The 26359-nt window shown below is 44.6% G+C and overlaps 1 protein-coding gene across 1 annotated transcript in view; it reads right to left on the reverse strand.

The window, feature by feature from the left end:
* The window catches only part of HIF3A (hypoxia inducible factor 3 subunit alpha), a 159496-nt gene extending 138479 nt beyond the window's left edge, over positions 1–21017 (reverse strand). The window contains exon 1 of the mRNA XM_069207681.1: positions 20877–21017. Within this exon, the coding sequence (XP_069063782.1) occupies positions 20877–20908 (32 nt within the window). The 5' untranslated portion in view covers positions 20909–21017. The remainder of the gene's footprint in view (positions 1–20876) is intronic.
* Positions 21018–26359: the final 5342 nt, after the last annotated feature.

Genomic DNA, 26359 nt, shown 5'->3' on the forward strand with positions numbered 1-26359 from the left:
TTCCCTCCTTTTAGAACTTCGGTTGTACTTTTTGTTAGATCTTGGCATTGACTCTTCCTGAACATTTTGCATTAGGAGTGTATTACCTGTTACTTGGGTTCTTTGTTTTCCTAAAACACAAGAGGACATTCCTGGCTAAAGCATGCTCACGCTTTAGAGAATCATTTTGGGTACCATCTAAAAAAAAAAGAAAACATTTTTTGGGCTTATCACTTGCTTGAAGCTCTCTACACGGTCTTCAATTTTTACAAATGATTCACAGGTGATTCCCATCTCCTTGGTTTATTCTAATTCACCACTTTCTTTTGGGAGTTATTCTTATTGCTTTGTTGCTATCAAAATTGACTACATTGTAAGTGCTTCGTATATATCAATTGAAAAAGTCTAAGGGACGAAACATGTGCTGGCTCCCTTTTCCTTTGATGTGTATCATAAAATGAAGATTATGAAGTAGTTTAGAAAATAAAGACAACTCTTGACCAGCTCTACATGTCATTGGGCCCACAGATTATTTATATTAGACTTTTGTGTGCGCTTTGGTACCCTTTTTTCACAAGTATTTTCTCTGGGACTTTTGGTCCAGACCTGGCTTCTCACCCTTACGAGCATCAGCTTATGGACAGTCATAACAGCTGCATAATACCACACCCCCTCTACTTTGGTTCATGTATAGATGTGCGAAAATAAGACATAGCCATCACTGTAATTGTGTTTGTGCTATAAGGTAGAGCAAGGACCCCAAACGTCAAATACATTCCAGCTCCGGTGCTACCAACAGATTGTCCTGGTCAGCGAATAGCCAATCATTTATAAGTATAATTCAGCTGGCCAGATAGCACAGTCGGACATTCAACATGCCCAGCATGCTGCAAGGCAACAGGACACATTTGCGAAAGGGGCACGACCACCACCCCCCATAGAGAGGCGGTAATGGGGGACTGTAGGGACTTAAGCACAGTATTTAGTATGTATAACCTATAGGTAGTTCAGTAGCACATAAAGGTAGTCAAGGAAGTGAAATAATTTTGAAAATTGCGCCGCTACTGGCCACAGTGAGAGGTAGGTGCCTCCACTCAGCCATGTCTGTAATACAAGTCAGAGGTTCCATGTTTAATTCCCAGCCCCGTTGGTGGGGAAGGGTGTAACCAAATGCATGACCAAATATTTAAAGTAACCATTTGCCTACCACAGAATGGCCACTTCCACTATATCAAAACAGTCTCCTGTTAACAGCACGTAAGCCGTTTTCTCCCAGTAAACTGAGAGTCTGGAGGTGTCTCCATATATATTCAAGATACACATCAGTTTGGGCAAAGAATGTTCGAGGTTTTGAATGAATACTAAAATGTTGTCCACCTTAGTGAGATTCTGTCTTCCCTAGCTGACCCTTCAGAAAAGCAACTGATCGGCACATCGTGCTGAATCCATCTGGCTAGAGGTTCAGTAGTCCATGCGAACAGGGGGTGGGGCACCCATGTCTTGTGCCTCCTTGGATAGGGAAGGTGAAGTCATTGAGTGAAGGTAACCCAGACCACCGCCCATGCTTTCTTATATAAGACCAGTGATTGCTTAAAGGATTTCCTCCCTTAGGAAGGGCTCTTTCAGTTGCAGACTATCCGAACCGAAGACACACAAGTTCAATAAATCCTTAATGATAGGTTTCTGGGCTTCCGCCAGTTGGGGTGTCGGGTCTGGCCCATACAGTGAATGCTTATAGTCATCAAAAGACCTGGACATCAGGAGAGGTTCTGTAAGTGTCTGTACGCCCTAGACCCGTATTGAGGGCACTATTCGTAGTTCTAGGTCTCTGTTTGCCAGCTAGTATAAGAACTTCCAGACTATCACCTAACTTGTATATTATATCTTGAGTCGCAGCACATGCCTGTACTGCACTGTAGTCTAGATTGCTTTTTCTGAGCCTCTGACTGATAAGATACAGCTCGACCCCGGATAACAATCTTGAGGGCCGCCTAAAGCGTGACCCTAGATTCAACATATCCCATGTTGAGCTTAAAGTAGTCTGCAATATGATACAGCAGAAGCTCAGAGGACTGATTGTCCCAGAGGTGCCATGCGCTCAATCCCCATGATCCACCCTGTGATCGCTCCAGTCAGCAGACTGTCACCTGTACTGGTGCTTGCTCTGTGACAGCACAAGGTAAAATATGTGCACCTGCCACTGTGCCGACATTGGCTGCAGGAATGAATACATAATCAATTCTAGACAAGGAGTAGTGTGTGGATGGAGTAATAAATAAATTCCCCCTTGGTACGGTTCAGTGTCTGCCAGACATAGTTTAAGCCTAGCAAATGCAACCAAGTGTGCTTAGGGTATGGTCTGCATGGAGTCACTGGGTTTCTGGTGTCACTACCAGGGTGCATGACAGAGTTAAAGTCACCCCCTCCCCCTATAGTCCTCCTTACAGGGGTCTGAAACAGTACCTCAGAAAGTGCTGTAAAAGTGGGGCCCACAGGTTTCGGTGGGTCGCAGACACTTGGAAACACCCAGTGGGTCTCTCCCATTGTGCATTCCACAACTACATTTCTTCCCTTGTTGTCCGTGTACTCGTGTGATCTGCAGTGGAAGGTGTTTGTGTATGAGGATCGCCATATCCCAGGAGCCTGAGTGGGAGACCCATGTGTAGTCACTACGCACCAAGAAGTTGCACTAGGTGCCTAGTAAGTCAATTTCCTGTAAGAGGACTACCTGCGGGGCACATGGCTTGAAATGTTGATAAAATTAATAGGGGAGCAGTTTATCATTAAGGTTATTAATGGGCCAAGAAAGGCGCAAAAAGAACCACCTCAGGGGGGTGGAATTCCTATAGCCCATCACCCAGGACATATTGTTTGGAGTCAAGGACAACAAGTTTTCGTGTTTATTTTGTCCTTGGGACAGGAAGGCCCAACCCCCTGTAGCACAAACCCTTTGGCTGCCAGTTTACAGGGAAAGGAACTGTCTGCAGTGGAGGTAGTATTTTTGTCTATATGTTAATGCTGTTCAAACTTGTATTTATGGTTCACTCATGCAAATCCTTTACTATTAGGAAGAGCAATCTAAATAAATGTTGTAAGGAAGGTCACACTGCAATACTGACAGTGGTTACAGTAAAAAAAAAAAAAAAAAAAAAAAAAAAAAAAAGGGGCACACAAGTTTAACAATGAGGTCCCGTATAATGCTCCCAGAATGCTCACCGATTAGATGAAGATGCTTGTAAGCAAGATTGACGATTATTTGCTTTCAAAATAAAATGTTCAGAAAAAAAAAAGCAAGTAGGAAATAAAAAGGTTTTGCTAAATTACTGTGAAATTTTAGGTACTATTTCTTTGAGGTATCATTTCGGAAACTGTTTTTATGCATGCTAGCATTTCCAAAACATATTCATAATGGAAAAATCAGTGTAACCATTTTCAACAAGATTATATGAAATACGAAAATAAACAAGCACTGGCAAAGCCAAACAACGCAACACTGGTGGTCACAGTCTTTTGGTTTTGTCAATGCATGTCTTGTTTTGATATGGCGTATCACTTTATTGTTGTGGGAGCTGCCAGTCCCTCACCATTGTAACAAACATTGACAAAATGCAAAAATAAATTTGGTCCCAAAAGTACACATTGCCACAGTAGTTCCTGGCACTGAACAAAACTACTTTGTGTGCCAATACGCTCCTCGTGAACAGCAGAATGCTATCATTCACAGTTAAGCCAGCAGATAGATGGATATAGAGAGAAATTTAATTTTAATAAAAACAAAATGTCTTGGTTACGTTAGACCTAATTGGGGGCCCAATTCTTAAAGAAAGTCACAAAAGTGCACCCATGATATATGTCTTTACATTAGTGGTCTTTGTGAATTCTCAAGGATTTACAAACATAGACCAGGAAATCCTATTCCTAGAATATATTTGTGAGCAAATATGAATGTGTAGGTTTACTGATGGGAACTCTATTGAGCATTTAAAAGTTCACTTTCCTCCTGTCTATTTATCTCCCAATCCTGGAATAACATCTTCCCTTGTGAGGAGAACATTTCCAACCTTTCTCAGCATGGGAAAAGATTAGAGAGGTGCTGGTGAAAATTCTTAAAACATGCTTTTAGGTAGGTTTGCACAGACTCAAAGATATTCCAGCCCTGCAACTACTCCTTACTGCTTTCTCCTTCCTCCAGTCCCAGTAAGTAGATCTGCAAAAAAGTGGCAAAAAAACGGTAATTGCTGTAGTAGGGCATGAAATTGCTAGTATTCAAGCCCTACTATACAGTGAGTGCAGAATTATTAGGCAAGTTGTATTTTTGAGGATTAATTTTATTATTGAACAACAACCATGTTCTCAATGAACCCAAAAAACTCATTAATATCAAAGCTGAATATTTTTGGAAGTAGTTTTTAGTTTGTTTTTAGTTTTAGCTATGTTAGGGGGCTATCTGTGTGTGCAGGTGACTATTACTGTGCATAATTATTAGGCAACTTAACAAAAAAATATATATACCCATTTCAATTATTAATTATTACCAGTGAAACCAATATAACATCTCAACATTCACAAATATACATTTCTGACATTCAAAAACAAAACAAAAACAAATCAGTGACCAATATAGCCACCTTTCTTTGCAAGGACACTCAAAAGCCTGCCATCCATGGATTCTGTCAGTGTTTTGATCTGTTCACCATCAACATTGCGTTCAGCAGCAACCACAGCCTCCCAGACACTGTTCAGAGAGGTGTACTGTTTTCCCTCCTTGTAAATCTCACATTTGATGATGGACCACAGGTTCTCAATGGGGTTCAGATCAGGTGAACAAGGAGGCCATGTCATTAGATTTCCTTCTTTTATACCCTTTCTTGCCAGCCACGCTGTGGAGTACTTGGACGCGTGTGATGGAGCATTGTCCTTCATGAAAATCATGTTTTTCTTGAAGGATGCAGACTTCTTCCTGTACCACTGCTTGAAGAAGGTGTCTTCCAGGAACTGGCAGTAGGACTGGGAGTTGAGCTTGACTCCATCCTCAACCCGAAAAGGCCCCACAAGCTCATCTTTGATGATACCAGCCCAAACCAGTACTCCACCTCCACCTTGCTGGCGTCTGAGTCGGACTGGAGCTCTCTGCCCTTTACCAATCCAGCCACGGGCCCATCCATCTGGCCCATCAAGACTCACTCTCATTTCATCAGTCCATAAAACCTTAGAAAAATCAGTCTTGAGATATTTCTTGGCCCAGTCTTGACGTTTCAGCTTGTGTGTCTTGTTCAGTGGTGGTCGTCTTTCAGCCTTTCTTACCTTGGCCATGTCTCTGAGTATTGCACACCTTGTGCTTTTGGGCACTCCAGTGATGTTGCAGCTATGAAATATGGCCAAACTGGTGGCAAGTGGCATCGTGGCAGCTGCACGCTTGACTTTTCTCAGTTCATGGGCAGTTATTTTGCGCCTTGGTTTTTCCACACGCTTCTTGCGACCCTGTTGACTATTTTGAATGAAACGCTTGATTGTTTGATGATCACGCTTCAGAAGCTTTGCAATTTTAAGAGTGCTGCATCCCTCTGCAAGATATCTCACTATTTTTGACTTTTCTGAGCCTGTCAAGTCCTTCTTTTGACCCATTTTGCCAAAGGAAAGGAAGCTGCCTAATAATTATGCACACCTGATATAGGGTGTTGATGTCATTAGACCACACCCCTTCTCATTACAGAGATGCACATCACCTAATATGCTTAATTGGTAGTAGGCTTTCGAGCCTATACAGCTTGGAGTAAGACAACATGCATAAAGAGGATGATGTGGTCAAAATACTCATTTGCCTAATAATTCTGCACTCCCTTTATTATTAGCCCTGGCTAAATCAGAGAGGCTATTATCAGTGCCCCTACATAATGAGATTGCTTCCATAATTTGTCACTGAACTACATAGCAACAAAGGGACAAGTAGATTTTCATTTACAGGACAAGCAGATTTATGAAGCAACCTGTCCCATGGACAAATAGATATTTCATTTAATTCCACACCCCTACATGCTGCAAAGGATATCCACGTCGTCCAAAATGAGAACTGCAAGTAGAAGGGTGGGGGAGGGGGTTCAGGGGCGCAGACAATCAGTCATGGAATCCCTGGCACTGTTGTCCCCTCTGACATCTTTCATCAAAGTGTCTCTGGAAGGTTACATGTTCCTGGTGCCAGACCGTAGGTCTCGACATGTCCTGCCTCTGGGTGGTTTGAGGGTACCCCCCTGCAAGTTCCAGCGCATCTGCAGCCCACCAACATCTCTATTCCAACACCCCCAATTTCTGCACCCCTGGCATCCAGAATTCCTGCACACCTGGCATCCTACACATCCTGCGGGTGTTCAAAGCAATGCATTTTGTCCTCGTGAATTATTTCCAGCTTTGTGGGAAGCAGGAGCATGTATATCAATTGCATAGTTTTCAATATCCGTTTGAGAGGAAGGATCCTTGCTGCTGATGGACTTGGGTCACATAGTCGAGTATATGTGAACCTTCGCCACCGTGAGGGATAAGTTCGACAAGAGACGGGACTGGCAGAGTATGGCATCTCGGTTGGCATATTTAAGGAATCATGCTATCATGAACTGTAGGGGGGGGGGCTTCCTGGTGGGCAGGGATTTAGCTGCAGGAGCATGATGTGCTCTCTCAATCACAAAACATAGGGAAAAGGCCCTGCAAACGTCCAGGCCCTCAACTAGTCCCCACGAAGCTCTCAGGTGTGCGCCCTCCACTCCCTCTGGTATCCCCATGAATTAGAGGCCATTTCCTCACAATCAGCCCTCTGCGTCATCTGTCCTACATTCCAGGCACATGGACACCTCCTTTAGGTGAGTCAGCTCAGCTCGAATCATATGAAGATCATCTTAAGCCACGGATAAGCTATCTTGTGCCCTCCTAGCCCTGTCTGCCACCTTCCTTAAGTGCTGACGCAGTAGTCCCCACCTAGACCCAAACACCCCCTACCTGTACCTCAAAGGGTGGACCAGGTGTCACCGATAGCCTGGTGGATGTTCTTGGGGATGACTTCCCCAAGGTTGCTCTAAGACTCTCTGGGCACTGCAGGTCAATGATCGACATGATACATTTACGTATTTATCTATTTGGTTTGTCCTTTGGGGCACTGAGGCTTCCTGTGTTATTCCCATGGTTCCATTCCCAGGAGAGAGCTGGGCTGTGTCGGGAGATCTCTACTCACTCCTGCTGGATGAAGCTGCGCTGAGTCAGCAAGGATTAAGCAGGATGGTGGTGTGCTGGTTGGATCCCCCTATATGGCACGTCCTGCTCTACCCCCTTCCGTTTTTAGTACTGTTCACTTTATTTAGGCTGCTGTTAAACACACAGATCGACTCAGGAACTATGAGCAGCACATTCCTCTCACAAACACACTACAGCTCATTTTATTTCAATTAACTTGTTATGACAATTTAGGAGAATACCAGAATAGAGAACAGTACCTCAAGATAAGAGAAGGCATTTGGAATGGAACATAGTCTATGAAGCAGAGTGCATGGTATCAACACTGGGTGCTAAATAACTCAAGGGAAACATACACATAGTACTGGGAGATACATAGATGACAAGAGTAATATCACAATACTAATGTTGCTATGAAGTACGGGATAATTAGCTTAATCGGGGCAAATGTTGTAGGAAGCCAAGCTTTAAGTTTCTTTTTGAAATGTTGGAGGGAAGGTCTAAGATGAATAAATTGAGCATTTTTTAGGTCTCACCTATGACAGCGCATGCACTCTCGTTTGCAAGGCATATTGTGTTCAACGAGGGTTTTGCAGCCCCAACTATTGCTTACCGTGCACTGATTTGTTGGCACTCTTATTTGCTACCTTGTAATTGGGCAGCATGTACTGGCATCATCTTCTCCAGCTGGAGCATGGACCAAGTCAAATCGCTTCAGCTTAATTGCTTTCCTTCCACTGATGGAGGTACTATTCTTATTTACTCTATGTTGTGTCTTCCTCCTCACATCTTTCCAAAGGGAGACCTAAAAAGCGTGATGATTCGATCAGCGCTAGCAGTGTCATATCACTTTTATTTATTTTAAATGGTCCTCTTCCCTCCTACTCATCCTCCTGTTGTTCTCTTTACACCTTCTCCCCTACCCTCAACTGCCATAGGGAAAAAAGTGCTATGATGCAGCCAGCGCTGGTCATGTCAAAGCGTTTTGTTTTTTATTTTGTTTGTTTTTTTAAAACTTTTTTCCCCCCAACTTTCAACAATGCTGCACAACAGCTGTGCTGCTGTAAAACATGGCTTAAAGACACTGGCAACGAGAGTGAGACCTATTGTCTGTCAGTGCTTGTTTAAACAAAGAATTTATTGACTTCTAGTCTAGCTAAAGGCTAGGCCCATGTGTTTCTGGCGATGACCAGAGATGAAATGTTCGTTGGCAACGTAGTTCGGTTTCAGTTTATTACCTTATAAATAATATTGAGCAAATTACACCAAGAGTGAGTGTAATTCACTGAGGCTAGGCAAAATATAGTCAGATTCCATGTAGAATGGCCTTTGAAGGTGCCAGAATGGCATCATGTAGGCCAGCAAGTATTGTGAGATCAACATTGAACGGTGGTGTGTACCATGCCTGGATGATCAGTATTGGGTGTTATGGCTTACTTGTGCAAAAATCTCTAAGCTGCTACCAAGCTGTTTGTAACTTCTTGCTCAGGTGGCTTTTGAAAAAAGTGTAGAATTGAATGAAGAAGCCTAGTCACTAAGCATAATTGTTAAGAAGTGTGCAAAACTCTCAAGACCATGTCATCAAAGAAACCTTGTCTCTATCCATAAGGTAACTTGGACTTCTGAAGCACAGCCATGGAGCACAACTAGCACCTTTTTGATGTGTTTTAGCTATTCTGGTGAAGTACACCTAGTGATGAACAGCACTGAATACTGAAGGACACGCCTGGAGAACCATCAGGTGGGGGCAGGAGGAGTTCTTCTGCCTGCAACTTGAGGGAAGTGTTCTGTGCTGAACTGTTGCAATCTCAGGGCTTCAGCTTGGGTGGAATCCCGACTAACAGGCTCGGAGCTGATGGTTCTCATAATTTTAATGTCAGTGATCTTTCTCAAACATTACCTAGTAAAAATATTTCTTAGTGTCTCCCACTCTCTACTTATTTGCAGTCTTGCCCCATCTTGGCTTTCACAATTAACCTTACCTCCTCTGCTCTAACCAGGCACACAAAGTTGGTCAACCAGAACCCACCTTTGCTGTCCATATGGCAAGAGTGTTTAGAAGAGAATTGTTCTATTCTCAAAGGTTTTATCTAACTTTACTCTGAGTTTTCCTTTACTGGTCTTCGTGTTCTATCACTCCTGCCCCTCAGCTCTTTGATATCTCTATAAAACAAGAGCAACCTGTAGGAAGTTGGCTCTGTATGTGCTATTTCAAAGTAAGAAATAGCATGCACAGAGTCCAAGGGTTCCCCTTAGAGGTAAGATAGTGGCAAAAAGAGATCATTCTAATGCTCTTATTTGTGGTAGTGTGGTCGAGCAGTAGGCTTATCAGAGGGTAGTGTTAAGCATTTGTTGTACACACATAGGCAATAAATGAGGAACACACACAAAGACAATTCCAGGCCAATAGGTTTTTGTATAGAAAAATATATTTTCTTAGTTTATTTTAAGAACCACAGGTTCAAGATTTACAATCAATACTTTAAATGAAAGGTAATCCACTTAGGTATCATAGGAACTTTGAATCAGCAAAATAGCATATACAGTTTTCACACAAATGACATATAGCTACTTTAAAACTAGACAGTGCAATTTTCAACAGTTCCTGGGGGAGGTAAGTATTTGTTAGTTTTGGAGGTAAGTAAACCATCTACAGGGTTCAAAGTTGGGTCCAAGGTAGCCCACCGTTGGGGGGTTCAGGGCAATCCCAAAGTTACCACACAAGCAGCTCATGGCCGGTCAGGTGCAGAGGTCAAAGTGGTGCCCAAAATGCATAAGCTTCAATGGAGAAGGGGGTGCCCCGGTTTCAGTCTGCCAGCAGGTAGGTACCCGCGACTTCAGCGGGCAGACCAGGGGGGGTTTGTAGGGCACCGGGGGGGGGGGGACACAAGTCAGCACAAAAAGTACACCCTCAGCGGCACGGGGGCGGGTGGGGGCAGAGTGCAAACAGGCGTCGGGTTTGCAATGGAGTTCAAAGGAAGACCCAGGGGTCTCTTCAGCGAAGCAGGCAGGCAAGGGGGGGGGCTCCTCAGGGTAGCCACCACCTGGGCTAGGGAGAGGGCCACCTGGGGGTCGCTTCTGCACTGGAGGTCGGATCCTTCAGGTCCTGGGGGCTGCGGGTGCAGTGTCTTTACAAGGCGTCGGGTTCTTAGAAGCAGGCAGTCGCGGTCAGGGGGAGCGTCTGGTTTCCCTCTGCAGGCGTCGCTGGGGGGGCTCAGGGGGGTCAACTCCGGCTACTCACAGGGTCGCAGTCGCCGGGGAGTCCTCCCTGTAGAGTTGTTTCTCCGCAGGTCCAGCCGGGGGCGTCGGGTGCAGAGTGCAAAATCTCACGCTTCCGGCAGAAAACCGGTTTTCTTTAAAAGTTGCAAAGATGTTTCTTCTTTGGAGCAGAGCCGCTGTCCTCTGGAGATCTTGGTCCTTTAAGATGCAGGGTAGTCCTCTGAGACTTCAGAGGTCGCTGGACCCTGGGGAACGCGTCGATGTTGCAGTTTTTCTTAAAGTAGGGAGACAGGCCGGTAGGGCTGGGGAAAAAGCAGTTGGTGTCTCCTTCTCTGCAGGGCTTTCAGGTCAGCAGTCTTCCTCGTCTTCAGGTTGCAGGAATCTAGTTTCCTAGGTTCTGGGAGCCCCTAAATACTCAATTTAGGGGTGTGTTTAGGTCAGAGGGGTTAGTAGCCAATGGCTGAGGGTAGGGGTGGGCACATCCCTAATCCTATTGGGGGAATCCTCCATCTGCAAGATGGAAGATTGCTAAAAAAAAAGTCAGAGTCACCTCAGCTCAGGACATCTTAGGGGCTGTCCTGACTGGCCAGTGACGACTCCTTGTTTTTCTTATTATCTCCTCCAGCCTTGCTGCCAAAAGTGGGGCCGTGGCCGGAGGGGGCGGCATCTCCACTAGCTGGATTGCCCTGGGGTGCTGTAACAAAGGGGGTGAGCCTTTGAGGCTCACCGCCACGTGTTACAGTTCCTGCAGGGGGCGGTGAGAAGCACCTCCACCCAGTACAGGCTTTGTTACTAGCCACAGAGTGACAAAGGCACTCTCCCCATGTGGCCAGCAACATGTCTTGTGTGTGGCAGGCTGGCAAAAACTAGTCAGCCCACACTGGAAGTCGGGTATGTTTTCAGGGGGCATCTCTAAGATGCCCTCTGGGGTGTATTTCACAATAAATTGTACACTGGCATCAGTGTGCATTTGTTGTGCTGAGAAGTTTGATACCAAACTATCCAGTTTTCAGTGTAGCCATTATGGTGCTGGGGAGTTCGTGTTTTACAGACTCCCAGACCATATACTCTTATGGCTACCCTGCACTTACAATGTCTATGGTTTTGCTTAGACACTGTAGGGGCATAGTGTTCATGCACCTATGCCCTCACCTATGGTATAGTGCACCCTGCCTTAGGGCTGTAAGGCCTGCTAGAGGGTTGACTTATCTATGCCATAGGCAGTGTGAGGTTGGCATGGCACCCTGAGGGGACTGCCATGTTGACTTAGTCATTTTCTCCCCACCTGCACAGACAAGCTGGCAAGCAGTGTGTCTGTGTTGAGTGAGGGGTGCCCAGGGTGGCATAAGACATGCTGCAGCCCTTAGAGACCTTCCCTGGCATCAAGGGACTTACCTGGATGCCAGGGTGTACCAATTGTGGAAACAAAAGTACAGGTTAGGGAAAGAACACTGGTGCTGGGACCTGGTTAGCAGGCCTCAGCACACTTTTAAATCATAACTTGGCATCAGCAAAGGCAAAAAGTCATGGGGTAACCATGCCAAGGAGGCATTTACTTACACAACCCAAGTGTCCAGGCGAACTTGGTTACTTAGAAAAAAACATACACAGTAGAGAACATGGCACTCATTCACTATTGTTATCAATAGTTGTTGGAAATGGGGTCTCTAGTTGGCAGAGGCATACCCCCTTGTCCAAATAGGGACCATAATCCTAGTCAGGATAAGTCACATACATTCCAAATTATCCTAAGCCCACCCTCTGATAGCTTGGCACTGAGCAGTCGGGCTTAACTTAGAAGACAATGTGTAAAGTATTTGTTCAATAAATCATACAATAACACTACAAAAATACACCTCACAGGTTTAGAAAAATATATTTATCTAGTTAAAATAAGGTCAAAATAATAAAGATTCAATAAGCACAAGTTGAAATATCACTTCTGCAATGCTGAAAAAGAGTCTTAAATCTTAAAAATCAACTGTTGTTTTGTGTGCATAAAGAACCTGGTTTGCATCAAAATGATCACGCACGAAGACCGCAGAGGAGGAGATGCGTGGAAAAATAGGGTGTGCGTCAGATTTTCCGACATGGCACAGACAATGTGTTGTTTCTTTCCAAGCTGCAAGGCGCTTTGCGTTGATTTCCGGGGGGGGGGGGGGGCAGTGCTGGTTCCATACTGCGATGTGTGGGGGGGTGGGGGGTTATTTTTTGACGCTCAGGGACGATGCATGGAAATCATGAGCATGCAGGACGAAGTCACAGGCGCTGCGTCAATCCGGTAGGCGATGCATTGAATTTTCTGTCACACAGCAGGAGCTGAGTCACTCAGAAGTCAGGTTGCGTTGTTCCAGTTCGGCTGTGCAACGATCTGGTAGGGCTGTGCATCAACTTTCCAGTCGCAACGCAGGCACTGCGTCGATCTTCACTCGGGAAGTCGGGCTGCATTGTTCCGGTTCAGCTGTGCGCCAATTTTCTCATCGCAACGCAGGCTGTGCGTTGATTTTCACTGCACAAGAAATAACTTTGAAGAGATGAAGTCTTTTTGGCCCTGAGACTTCAGAAGACAGGAGGCAAGTTCAATCCAAGCCCTTGGAGAGCACTTCTCAGCAAAGTCAGAGGCCAGCTAGGCAACAGCAGTCCAGGTGAGTCCTTTGGGCAGCCAGGCAGTTCCTGTTGACAGGTTGCAGGTTCAGGTCCAGAAGTGTCTGATTTGGTGGGGTCAGGGACCCAGTTTATAATCCCAAAACTGAAGTGTGGCGACGTCAAAGAATGGTTTTGAAGTGCACAAGTTCCCCTTTCAGCACCAGTCTGTCTGCCAGGGTCCCAGTAGGAGGGTTGGAAGTCCATTGTGTGAGGGCAGGCCACTGTCCTATCAAATGTTAGTGTCCGGCCCCTCCACCCTTCCAGCCAAGAAAGACCCATTCAGTATGCAGATGAGTGCAGGTGTGACTGAGTGGCCTGTGTTTGTGGTTGTCTGGGTGGAATGCACAAAGGAGCTGTCAACCGGCCCAGCCTAGACGTTGATTGGAGAAAGGCTGCAAGGCACAGGTGGATTTTAAGTGCAGAGAAATGCTCACTTTCTAGAAGTGACATTACTAAAATAGTAATAGAAAATCCAACCTCACCAATAAGCAGGATTTTCTATTACCATTCTGGCCGTACTAAATATGGCCTGCTTACCCTTTCCTGATCAGAATCTACCACGTAAACAGTAAATGAGGGTAGCCCTAATACTAGCCTATGAAAGGAGCAGGCCTCACAGTAGTGGGAAACAAATGTAGGAGTTTTCCACTACCCAACCTCACCAATAAGCAGGATTTTCTATTACCATTCTGGCCGTACTAAATATGGCCTGCTTACCCTTTCCTGATCAGAATCTACCACGTAAACAGTAAATGAGGGTAGCCCTAATACTAGCCTATGAAAGGAGCAGGCCTCACAGTAGTGGGAAACAAATGTATGAGTTTTCCACTACCAGGACATATAGAACACACATGTATGTGTCCTGCCTTTTACCTATATAGCACCCTGCCCTATGGGTTACCTAGGGCCTACCTTAGGGGTGACATATGTAGAAAAAGGGGAGTTTAAACCTTGGCAAATACTTTAAAATGCCAAGTCGAACTGGCAGTGAAACTGCACACACAGGCCGTGCAATGGCAGCCTGAGACATGGTTAAGGTGCTACTTATGTGGGTGGCACAAACAGTGCTGCAGGCTCCCAGCCTGCACTGCAGCCAATCTGAATGCTGCTGTCATGCTGCTGGCAGCATGACAGCAGTATTCTAATTGGTCGGAGCGCCCAGCCAGAGCACTCTAAGGCAGCCTGGGATAGTCTGCCCGTGCTCTTCAACCCGGCACTGCAGTGCGGGGTTGGACAGAGCTTAGTGCGCATGTATGTTTGGCTGGCCTGAGATGGCCAGCAAAACACACATGTGCACTGAGGGGCTGTGCTGAGCACTCCCCCTCTGTGCTCGTCAGCCCCGTTGCCCCACCCCTTCTACAATGCAACAATAATAAACGTACTTTATTATTGTTTTATTGCAGAAGTTTGGCAGCTGCTGCTGGTGGGGGTTGACGCTCCTACGCCCCTGATATCTTTTTTATATTAACTACTGTAACCACTGTTATCAAATCACACAGTGCTGTGAATGAACAACGTTTTTTTGCGATTGTTGTTGCCAGCGGTTCAAATTGGTTTGGTGCACGAATTGGTTGCACTATTACTTCACTTAATAAGGATTCTCCTTCGCTTCTCCTTGAATTCAATTCTTGGCTCAAGTAGGTCATACCTCTTCCCCGCACTAATTTAGATATCCTGTTTATTTCTTCAGTCCTAATTGCTCCTCTTTCTCGTAGGTTTCCCTAGACTAACCTTAGTGCTGATGAGACCCACTATCTTCTACAGAGTTGAAGCACCATCAACAACAATTACAAACTGTTGTTCATTCACAGCACTGTATCTTGATAACAGTAGTAACTGTGATAGATAAAAATAAAAAAATAAAAAAATACTATGATATGGTTGTTTGCATTACCAATATAATGCATAATGTTCATGCGCTGCTTCACCTTTTTTTCCTGTTTGGGTATGGTTTTCACTCACTTGAGAAGTCACTACGCACTTTCAATGACTGATTATTCTTTTCATTGAGACTTACTAGGTGAAATAAATTAATTACATGACAAACTCTGCAGGTCTACGTTTTGTTGTATCTGGAATATACAATACTTTTGGTAACTTCTGAGAAAGAGGTCCATGTGAGCTGCTGTATATGTTTTGCCTCAGCTTTTTGAGGCAGCCTCAGGGCTGTATTAAGCACATGACAAATAACCAACATATACTGAGATGCTGCCAATCCCATTACCTGTGGCACACCTAAAGTACTAATTGTCTGAAAGGTCATAAGGTTGCTTTTACATTTTTCTAGAGAGCTCCCCAATGTGAATATAGCGTTCCATTAATGTCAAGTAAACATAACTCTTGCCACCCACTGCTGAGAAAGAGAAAGTGTTAAGACTGTCATTTTGGTAAACCTTTGAGTAAAAGTGCCTTGTGGCAAATTCATTTCCTCTCCAAAGTAGGGCCAAAGGCACACCTACATGTGACACAGTGACATTTGAATCAAACATCTTTTCACTGGCAACTGATGTCCTCCATCATTGGAGAGTTGGCCCCATCTTTAAAAGGCCAGCTATGAGCCGGGAACCCAAAGATTTTCATTTGCTTACAATTCCTAACCAGGTTGTTGGAGGCTCCAAAGTACCATGAGATGGCAAAATTCAGCCTTTAATGTATCATGGTCCTTGAAATTAATACTCTTAGGGGAGAGGGGATAAGGAAGGCAAATCACTCTAACAGACATTAATTCTAAGAATACTTCTAACCAGCTCTTCTACTTGAAGTTATAAAAAAAAGTAACTGCTCTTGGATGGCATGCATGTCTTTGGTCTTGTGTGCAGGCGTGTCGTTCTTACCTAAAGAATAATGTATAATACCTTTCAACCAGAGAACTGGTGAGCTGTTCCAGAACACTAAACAACAGTATTGCTTTCTTATCTTGACCAAGCTACCACCAGTGCTGGAGCACTCAGTTGCAAATGTGTACTGGACAGCGTGACTGGCAGCGGACTGTAGAGGGAATCTACCAAGTTACACTACAAAGAGTTTGCCACCAGTTGTACTTAATTTTCATGACATCAACTCAGAATAACTACAAAAGAGTTTAAATTTAAATTCTGAACAGTGTGTGAAGTGAGGGGAAGAGGAGCACTGCCAATCCACAGGAGGCACAATTTATACCATCGTTGTTGGGATGGATGCAGAGGCATGATTGGAACCAAGTATGTCAAACATATAAGGGGTGTTTGGGGGTGGGGAGTGAAGAGCATAGACTAAATGATGGAAGGTAAGTGGGGGTGGGGGGGATCACCCCGGTTAGTTGGGGCTTGAGTTATTTTGAGGAAGTTTTGTGAGTAACTTGCATTCTTTCCATATGGTACTGTCCAGTGGAGATATGGTTATCAGCTAGATTGGTGGATAATTCTATATTCTGCCAAATGTGTTAATTTAGCTGATTAAGTAACCACAAAAGAAGAAAAAAAAATTGAAGCAAGGCCAACCTCCGCTGTTCTCGTGGCAGCCATGGCCCCAAAAGTACTCCAGTGCCTCAGACGATCTGGGCACGAGGCTAGATATTCTTAACACAGAGGTTGTTAACAAGAGACCACAGATGTCTTATTTAGGACTGTTCTTCCAATAAAACCTTGGAGAATGAATTTCCACAGCTAAGCCACTGCAGTAGGAGGGACACTATGGGCTAAACTGGGCTCCAGGAAGAAGGAGCGATACTCATCCACTAAATGCCCAGGACACAAGTCTGAAATAATCTACCAAAGTGGCCCTAGCAGCTGGCCTTATCAGTGCTCTCAAAGTGGATTAATTCCTGTGTTGGCCTATTCTGACGCAGGAATACTGTCACAAAGTCTGCACTATTAACTCCCAAAATCCATGCAGCCAAAGCGCCTATATTCCCATACAGGTTTTGAGTGCCCCACTACTTAGGCTACACAATTCCCCATCAGAAGTTAAGGCCGCTATTCGGTACTCCGCAAGTCCCAGGGTTATCCTGTGTACTCATTAGAGGTGATGTGCCCCAATTACAGTACTTTCACGCTGAGACACTCACACTTAGAACAACCTTTTCTTTCTGGGTGGGAGGGGCACGAAGCAAACTCCTACACAGAATTCAGTGGTTCCCAATCTTTTGAGAACCACGACCCACTTTTTAGAAAAACAAACGTTCGCGACCCATCTGCTGTTAATGGGCATGAGGCAGGGGATTTTTTGATTGTAGCTTAAGCATCAAGTGGTACCAGTACCACACGGTCACTTACAGCACACGTTCCAGTGCAATGGCCACTCCATTGGCACAGACATGCAGTATCATTGATAACATTATATAGCACTCAAATGATAATATGTGGACATCGGATTTCTGTGAATGTTAGTTGTTTGTGCATCACCCACCAAGTAAGAGTCTTGATCCCAATAAAATCTGTTTCGGGCACACTTCAAAATTACAAAAAAATGCTTAATTATTGCTTTTCAAACTGCTGGATGCAAACAGTTCATTTACATGTTGTGTATTAAAAAAAAACATCCTACATTCTCACATGAATTAATACCTGCTCTCACGTTGCAGTCAAAGAAAAGTAAACACCAATCCCCTGTTAAAAGAATAGAGGAGCCGACACTGGACATCTGTGTTTGAAACACTGGCAAACGGTAAGAATTAAACACAAAAGGCAGCTTTCTTCATTGCTCTAACTTTCGCAACTCCCTGAAAATCAGCTCGTGGCCCGGTAGGGGGTTGAGACCCACAGTTTGGGAAACACTTATACAGATCGTACATTCGTCTATAAATGGGGGAAAAAAAGCCTGGGCCCAGTGTTGTTTGTTCCATGCCTGACTTTTTCACTGCGCAAGGCACACAGAATGTTCATAGAAAGCAGCTGTAGAACTGGGAGGCGGGTAAGTAGAACAGGGTGGGGGTGGAGGCCTGTGCTCAGCTCTCTCTCTCTCATGGTAGCTATTTTGAGAAGAGAACACGGGCTGATGATTGGATAATAATGTGCGTGCTATTGGAGGAAGCGCTGCTGAGGTCAGAGCCGAGCTTTGTGTGTTCTGAGAAGCAAAAGGAATGTCCCGAGTGGGTGGAGATCTCCTGACTGGGGAGAGCGTAGGTTTAGGAGATGCTTTCGGGGACAGAATCGGGAAGAAAATACGGAGTACGGAATGCAGAATAAGAGAGGGATGTTTAAAATCAGAGCAGAATGGGGGGGGGGGGGGGGGGGACAGTGGCGCTTGTGGGGTTGAAGAGGGGTACTACTGAAAGGGTGAATGGGGCGGGGATACTGAAGGGCAGAGAGAAGGTAGTGATTGTGAGGACTGGGTGAGGTATTGGATGATGTACTGCAACAGTAAGGAGCGATGTAAACATATACCGGTCTCGCCAACCAGGGCGATGTCTCGTGCACTGTCGACATACAGCGTGTACTACAACAACAAGCCATAATTTGAGAGAACAGGTAACTAACTGTTTGACCATAGAACGCCTGTGGGGGAACACTTCAAAACGTATGCCCTGGATATTTAAAGCAACATTTTAAATATTGCAATCTTGATTGGAGCAGAGAAAGGAAGTTTTTCGAATCCATTGACCATCCTTTGCCTTCTCCGAGTCAATACAGACCCTTGTGCTAGGTGGAGCGTCAGCCCTGTGACCTACCCTCACCAACACAAGCAGGCATACCCTGACCACAGCAACTAGGGTAAAAAAATGGATTTAAGTCACCATGTCTTTCATAGCCCAGATGAAATCGTGTTGAAGCGCGCCAACATACAACTGTCAATGTTCTGCTGTGTCCTCCCATTGCTCCATGCTCATCTTAAGGTACAGATATTAAGCGCCCCCATGATGCTACGTCTGAGCTGCTGTAAAGTGCTCGATATCAGTTCACTACACAATTCAGAAACGAGCTGTAAAAACATCAAAATCACTTAGGCAAGCTATGGCTAATCTCTATAAACGCAAATACTAAAACTAAGAATTCTGTTGGCTTCAAGTGGAATTGATAATCACATTCTAAACTCTTTATTTGGATTGCCCACAAATTCCACCTGATTAAGTGCCTAGGTCACATGCATAAACTCCCCGCCCCCCCCTTATACTCTAGCCAGCAACTATTGGTCAGTCACGTGAAAGAAAGGAAAAACGCAAGAGGAAGAACTCGTTCATGTGAATACCATGCATCACCCAAAAAACACTCATTCATCTGCTAACAAAAATAGTCAGATTGTTATTCTGTTTTGACTTCATAAAAATATACATAAAAATACATTTCAAAACTGAAGATTTTTTTTAAAAAAAAAAAACAAACAAGGAAACTGTCTTGGCTACATTTATTCATAAATATGTTTTACACAAAGATAAGGTACAAAAATAAGTGTGCTCCATTCGACAAACTTAAATGTAGTGCTATTACACGTTTGTGCCGTCAAGTCTGTGCCAATCCTGCAATGTAAACAACGTTAAATTACACATAAGTGTGCTCTATTCAAGAACTGCAGTTAGTGCTAATGCAAAGCACCGTACACAGAAAATGCCATAATGGCCTGGACACCTAATAAAACCAAGTATCTGAGCAAAGTCAGCCAACAATTAGTTGGTAAACACATGCAAACCAAATAGGTTTGATATTAACACTCCTATACCGCCCCTTCCCTGCTTGCTACTTGTTAACCGATTGCCATGGACCATTAGTACTCTGTTCCATCTGCATGCCTAAATTTCTGCAATTGAATCTGAAATCATAATGTTTTCCTACACTTTACATTTTTTTGCACACCCACGTTCAACTAAGACGTCCAAAAATGGCACAGATCAAAACATAAGTCCGGTAATATTTTATCGTATAAGTTTTACATAGGGCAGACTACATCCATAACGACCGAGAGCTTCACAAGAAGAGGAAGAATATAAACATATTCTTAATAAAGCATACCTAGATAGGGTCCGTGTACATAAACAATCAGATACCTTTTTAAAAGAACGCAGGACTTCTTAAATACACACACAACCGGTATCTTTTCAACATATGAATTAAAAATATGAGACTATCTCTTATATTAAACTTTCGGACCACTATCTGAACAAAAAAGAAATTAGCAAGAACCTACTTTCTACTCCTATCATACCATCCTTTTTTATCCCGACGGGTAGCAATTTTCTACGATTCTAGGGACAGCTCTAGCCATCCCTTGGCGACCATTCTACCTGTATCCTGGGATGCAGCTTGCTTCCTCCCTCATTTCTGAGGTATGGCTCTCTATAGTTGCGAAGTACGATATCTGACAACTCCACTCCACACTCCAGGTGTATCAACTCACCTCTTCTTCCTGGGTGAAGGAAGATATCCACATTTTCCTCACGGGTTGTCACTTATCTACCCTTCCATAGGCCTGTTTACCGTTCTTTTACACCATAAGTAGGCTTGTTCTCCGCTCCCTTACTCAGCTGGTCCCCGCCTCCCTGGGTGTACATTTGCCCTCTCTCTCAGAAGGTGCACCTACGTAACAACCCTGCCCCTAACCTTTATGCATCACCTCTCCCAGAAAGAGGTGACCCCTTCCCACTTGTATTTGCTGCGTTTTCTGGAAATCCATTCAACTCCCACTCTCCGAGTGCAACTAGTTCCTTCACAACCTTCACCGTAAATACCCACTTCTTCGGGGGCAGCACTCGCCCACTTTGTTATACTATTCCGAACTCCAAACATGTGCCCTTTGACTGTACCGCCTCCCACAAAAACATTACATTTCTATCCACTCTCTTCTCTCCCATGGCGCACAGAGACCCGCCCCTGCTTTAGTCCACTGTTCGCCCTGCCGCTCACCTTGACCCGGACTCCCCGACTTCCTCCTCCATCTTTCCTCCTGTTCTGGAGTCCAGCAGCGCTGTCCCCACCTACGCTACCCTCGTCACCAATCCCGCCTCCTCCCCAACCCACGCACACCCTGCTGTCAGCAAGTCGAACTCAGAGGGATTTCGCCACGCCCATCCGGCGAACCACCAGCCAAAGCCAAGCTGTGACTGATTGATTCGATAGGGAGGTAGAGCATGCTTTTATCGTGCGTTTTATTGGTTATCACGGGGCATTTTACAGTTAAGGGTGTTATTCTTCTGTTCCGTATAATGGCTGTGGAGGGTTAGTGGCCGCAATTATTTTATTTGACCTGCACTGCTGGACGTGTAGTTGCTTGTTTTAATCCATTAATGCAAGCGACTTCAATCAAACACTGGATTTCGCATGAACGATGTAGGTTGCTATGGCTAACCTCTTGGCTGCTGGGCCCTTTTTTGGGCTATTTGGGGTAGTTCGCGCTTAGGCCTTCATAACTTTTTGTCCACATAAGCTATCCATGCCAAATTTGCGTCCTTTTTTTCTAACATCCTAGGGATTCTAAAGGTACCCAGAGTTTGTGGTTTCCCCTGGAGGAGAACAAGAAATTAGCCAAAATAGAGCAACATTTCTGTTTAAAAAAAAAAGAAATTGGAATAAAGGGTTGCCGAAGAATGCTTGTGGTTTTTCCCCTGAAAATGGCATCGACAAAGGGTTTGCTGAGCTAAAATCACCAACTTTCCAGCTTTCAGGAAAATGCAGACTTGAATCAGAAAACCACATTTTTCAACACAATTTTGGCATTTTTCTGAGACATACCCCATTTTTACTATTTTTTGTGCTTTCAGCCTCCTTCCAGTTAGTGACAAAAATGGGTCTGAAACCAATGCTGGATCCCAGAAAGCTAACTATTTTTGAAAAATAAACAAAATTCTGAATTCAGCAAAGATTCATTTGTGTAGATCCTACAAGGTTTTCCTACAGGAAATAACAGCTGAAATAAAAAATATTGAAATTGAGCTGAAAACAACAGCCATTTTTCTTTATGTTTTACTCTGTAACTTTTTCCTGCGATGTCAGATTTTTTAAAGCAATATACCACTCTTCTGGTTGCGGGGATATATAGGGCTTGTAGGTCAATCAAGAACCCAAGGTACCGAGAGCCAATAAATGAGCTGCACCCTGCAGTGGGTTTTCATCCTATACTGGGTATACAGCAATTCATTTGCTGAAATATAAAGAGTGAAAAATAGGTATCAAGAAAACCTTTGTATTTTCAAAATGGGCTCAAGATAAGGTGTTGAGGAGCAGTGGTTATTTGCACATCTCTGAATTCCGGGGTGCCCATACTAGCATGTGAATTACAGGGCATTTCTCAAATAGATGTCTTTTTTTACACTCTCTTATATTTGGAAGGAAAAAATGTAGAGAAAGACAAGGGGCAATAACACTTGTTTTGATATTCTATGTGCCCCCAAGTCTCCCGATAAAAATGGTACCTCACTTGTGTGGTAAGGCCTAGCACCTGCGACAGGAAATGCCCCAAAATACAACGTGGACACATCACATTTTCCCAAAGAAAACAGAGGTGTTTTTTGCAAAGTGCCTACCTGTGGATTTTGGCCTCTAGCTCAGCCGGCACATAGGGAAACCTACCAAACCTGTGCATTTTTGAAAACTGGAGACCTAGGGGAATCCAAGATGGGGTGCCTTGTGGGGCTCTCACCAGGTTCTGTTACCCAGAATCCTTTGCAAACTTCAACATTTGACTAAAAAAAAACTTTTTCATCACATTTTGGTGACTGAGAGTTCTGGAATCTGAGAGGAGCCACAACATTCCTTCCACCGAGCATTCCCCCAAGTGTCCCAATAAAAATGGTACCTCACTTGTGTGGGTAGGCCTAGTGCCCGCGACAATAAATGTCCCAAAACACAAAGTGGACATATCACATTTTCTCAAAGAAAATAGAGCTGTTTTTTGCAAAGTGCCTACCTGTAGATTTTGGCCTCTAGCTCATCTGGCACCTAGGGAAACCTACCAGATCTGTGCACTTTTTAAGAGACCTAGGGGAATCCAAGATGGGGTGACTTGTGGGGCTCTGACCAGGTTCTGATACCCAGAATCCTTTGCAAACCTCAAAATTTGGCTAAAAAAACACGTATTCCTCACATTTCGGTGACAGAAAGTTCTGGAATCTGAGAGGAGCCACACATTTCCTTCCAGCGAGCATTCCCCCAAGTGTCCCTATAAAAATGGTACCTCACTTGTGTGGGTAGGCTTAGTGCCCGCGACAGGAAATGCCCCAAAACACAAAGTGGACATACCACATTTTTTCAAAGAAAACAGAGGTGTTTTTTGCAAAATGCCTACCTGTGGATTTTGGCCTCTAGCTCAGCCGGCACCTAGGGAAACCTACCAAACCTGTGCATTTTTGAAAACTAGAGACCTAGGGGAATTCAAGATGGGGTGACTTGTGGCGCTCTCACCAGGTTCTGTTACCCAGAATCCTTTGCAAACCTCAAAATTTGGCTAAAAAAAACACGTTTTCCTCACATTTCGGTGACAGAAAGTTCTGGAATCTGAGAAGAGCCACAAATTTCCTTCCACCCAGCATTCCCCCAAGTCTCCCTATATAAATGAAACCTCAGTTGTGTGGGTAGGCCTAGCGCCCGCAACAGGAAATGCCCCAAAACACATCGTGGACACATCCCATTTTTTGACAGAAAACAGAGGTGTTTTTTGCAAAGTGCCTACCTGTAGGTCTTGGCCACTAGCTCAGCCAGCACCTAGGGAAACCTACCAAACCTTTGCATTTTTGAAAACTAGAGACCTAGGGGAATTCAAGATGGGGTGACTTGTGGGGCTCTGACCAGGTTCTGTTACCCAGAATCCTTTGCAAACCTCAAAATTTGGCTAAAAAAACACGTTTTCCTCACATTTTGGTAACAGAAAGTTCTGGAATCTGAGAGGAGCCACACATTTCCTTCCACCCAGCGTTCCCCCGTCTCCCAATAAAAATGATACCTCACTTGTGTGGGTAGGCCTAGCGCCCGCGACAGGAAATGCCCCAAAACACAACGTGGACACATCCCATTTTTTGACAGAAAACAGAGGCGTTTTTTGCAAAGTGCCTACCTGTAGATTTTGGCCTCTAGCTCAGCCGGCACCTAGGGAAACCTGCCAAACCTGTGTATTTTTGAAAACTAGAGACCTAGGGGAATCCAAGATGGGGTGACTTGTGGGGCTCTGACCAGGTTTCGTTACCCAGAATCCTTTGCAAACCTCAAAATTTGGCTAAAAAAACACATTTTCCTCACATTTCGGTGACAGAAAGTTCTGGAATCTGAGAGGAGCCACAAATTTCCTTCCAGCAAGCATTCCCCCAAGTGTCCCGATAAAAATGGTACCTCACTTGTGTGGGTAGGCCTAGTGCCTGCGACAAGAAATGTCCCAAAACACAAAGTGGACATCTCACATTTTCTCAAAGAAAATAGAGGTGTTTTTTACAAAGTGCCTACCTGTAGATTTTGGCCTCTAGCTCATCCGGCACCTAGGGAAACCTACCAGATCTGTGCACTTTTTAAGAGACCTAGGGGAATCCAAGATGGGGTGACTTGTGGGGCTCTGACCAGGTTCTGAAACCCAGAATCCTTTGCAAACCTCAAAATTTGGCTAAAAAAACACTTATTCCTCACATTTCGGTGACAGAAAGTTCTGGAATCTGAGAGGAGCCACACATTTCCTTCCAGCAAGCATTCCCCCAAGTGTCCTGATAAAAATGGTACCTCACTTGTGTGGGTAGGCTTAGTGCCCGCGACAGGAAATGCCCCAAAACACAAAGTGGACATATCACATTTTCTCAAAGAAAACAGAGGTGTTTTTTGCAAAATGCCTACCTGTGGATTTTGGCCTCTAGCTCAGCTGTCACCTAGGGAAACCTACCAAACCTGTGCATTTGTGAAAACTAGAGACATAGGGGAATCCAGGATGGGGTGACTTGTGGCGCTCTCACGAGGTTCTGTTACCCAGAATCCTTTGCAAACCTCAAAATTTGGCTAAAAAAACACGTTTTCCTCACATTTCGGTGACAGAAAGTTCTGGAATCTGAGAAGAGCCACAAATTTCCTTCCACCCAGCATTCCCCCAAGTCTCCCGATATAAATGATACCTCAGTTGTGTGGGTAGGCCTAGCGCCCGCGACAGGAAATGCCCCAAAACACAACGTGGACACATCCCATTTTTTGACAGAAAACAGAGGTGTTTTTTGCGAAGTGCCTACCTGTAGGTCTTGGCCACTAGCTCAGCCGGCACCTAGGGAAACCTACCAAACCTGTGCATTTTTGAAAACTAGAGACCTAGGGGAATCCAAGATGGGGTGACTTGTGGGGCTCTGACCAGGTTCCGTTACCCAGAATCCTTTACAAACCTCAAAATTTGGCTAAAAAAACACATTTTCCTCACATTTCGGTGACAGAAAGTTCTGGAATCTGAGAGGAGCCACAAATTTCCTTCCAGCAAGCATTTCCCCAAGTGTCCCGATAAAAATGGTACCTCACTTGTGTGGGTAGGCCTAGTGCCCGCGACAAGAAATGTCCCAAAACACAAAGTGGACATCTCACATTTTCTCAAAGAAAATAGAGGTGTTTTTTGCAAAGTGCCTACCTGTAGATTTTGGTCTCTAGCTCATCCGGCACCTAGGGAAACCTACCAGATCTGTGCATTTTTGAAGAGACCTAGGGGAATCCAAGAAGGGGTGACTTGTGGGGCTCTGACCAGGTTCTGTTACCCAGAATCCTTTGCAAATCTCAAACTTTGGCTAAAAAAACACATTTTCCTCACATTTTGGTGACAGAAAGTTCTGAAATCTGAGAGGAGCCACACATTTCCTTCCAGCAAGCATTTCCCCAAGTGTCCTGATAAAAATGGTACCTCACTTGTGTGGGTAGGCTTAGTGCCCGCGACAGGAAATGCCCCAAAACACAAAGTGGACATATCACATTTTCTCAAAGAAAACAGAGGTGTTTTTTGCAAAATGCCTACCTGTGGATTTTGGCCTCTAGCTCAGCCGGCACCTAGGGAAACCTACCAAACCTGTGCATTTTTGAAAACTAGAGACTTAGGGGAATCCAGGATGGGGTGACTTGCGGCGCTCTCACCAGGTTCTGTTACCCAGAATCCTTTGCAAACTTCAACATTTGACTAAAAAAAAACTTTTTCATCACATTTTGGTGACTGAGAGTTCTGGAATCTGAGAGGAGCCACAACATTCCTTCCACCGAGCATTCCCCCAAGTGTCCCAATAAAAATGGTACCTCACTTGTGTGGGTAGGCCTAGTGCCCGCGACAATAAATGTCCCAAAACACAAAGTGGACATATCACATTTTCTCAAAGAAAATAGAGCTGTTTTTTGCAAAGTGCCTACCTGTAGATTTTGGCCTCTAGCTCATCTGGCACCTAGGGAAACCTACCAGATCT

This window comes from Pleurodeles waltl, chromosome 9 (genome assembly GCF_031143425.1).
Source record: "Pleurodeles waltl isolate 20211129_DDA chromosome 9, aPleWal1.hap1.20221129, whole genome shotgun sequence".
In the NCBI taxonomy this organism is placed as follows: Eukaryota; Metazoa; Chordata; class Amphibia; order Caudata; family Salamandridae; genus Pleurodeles; species Pleurodeles waltl.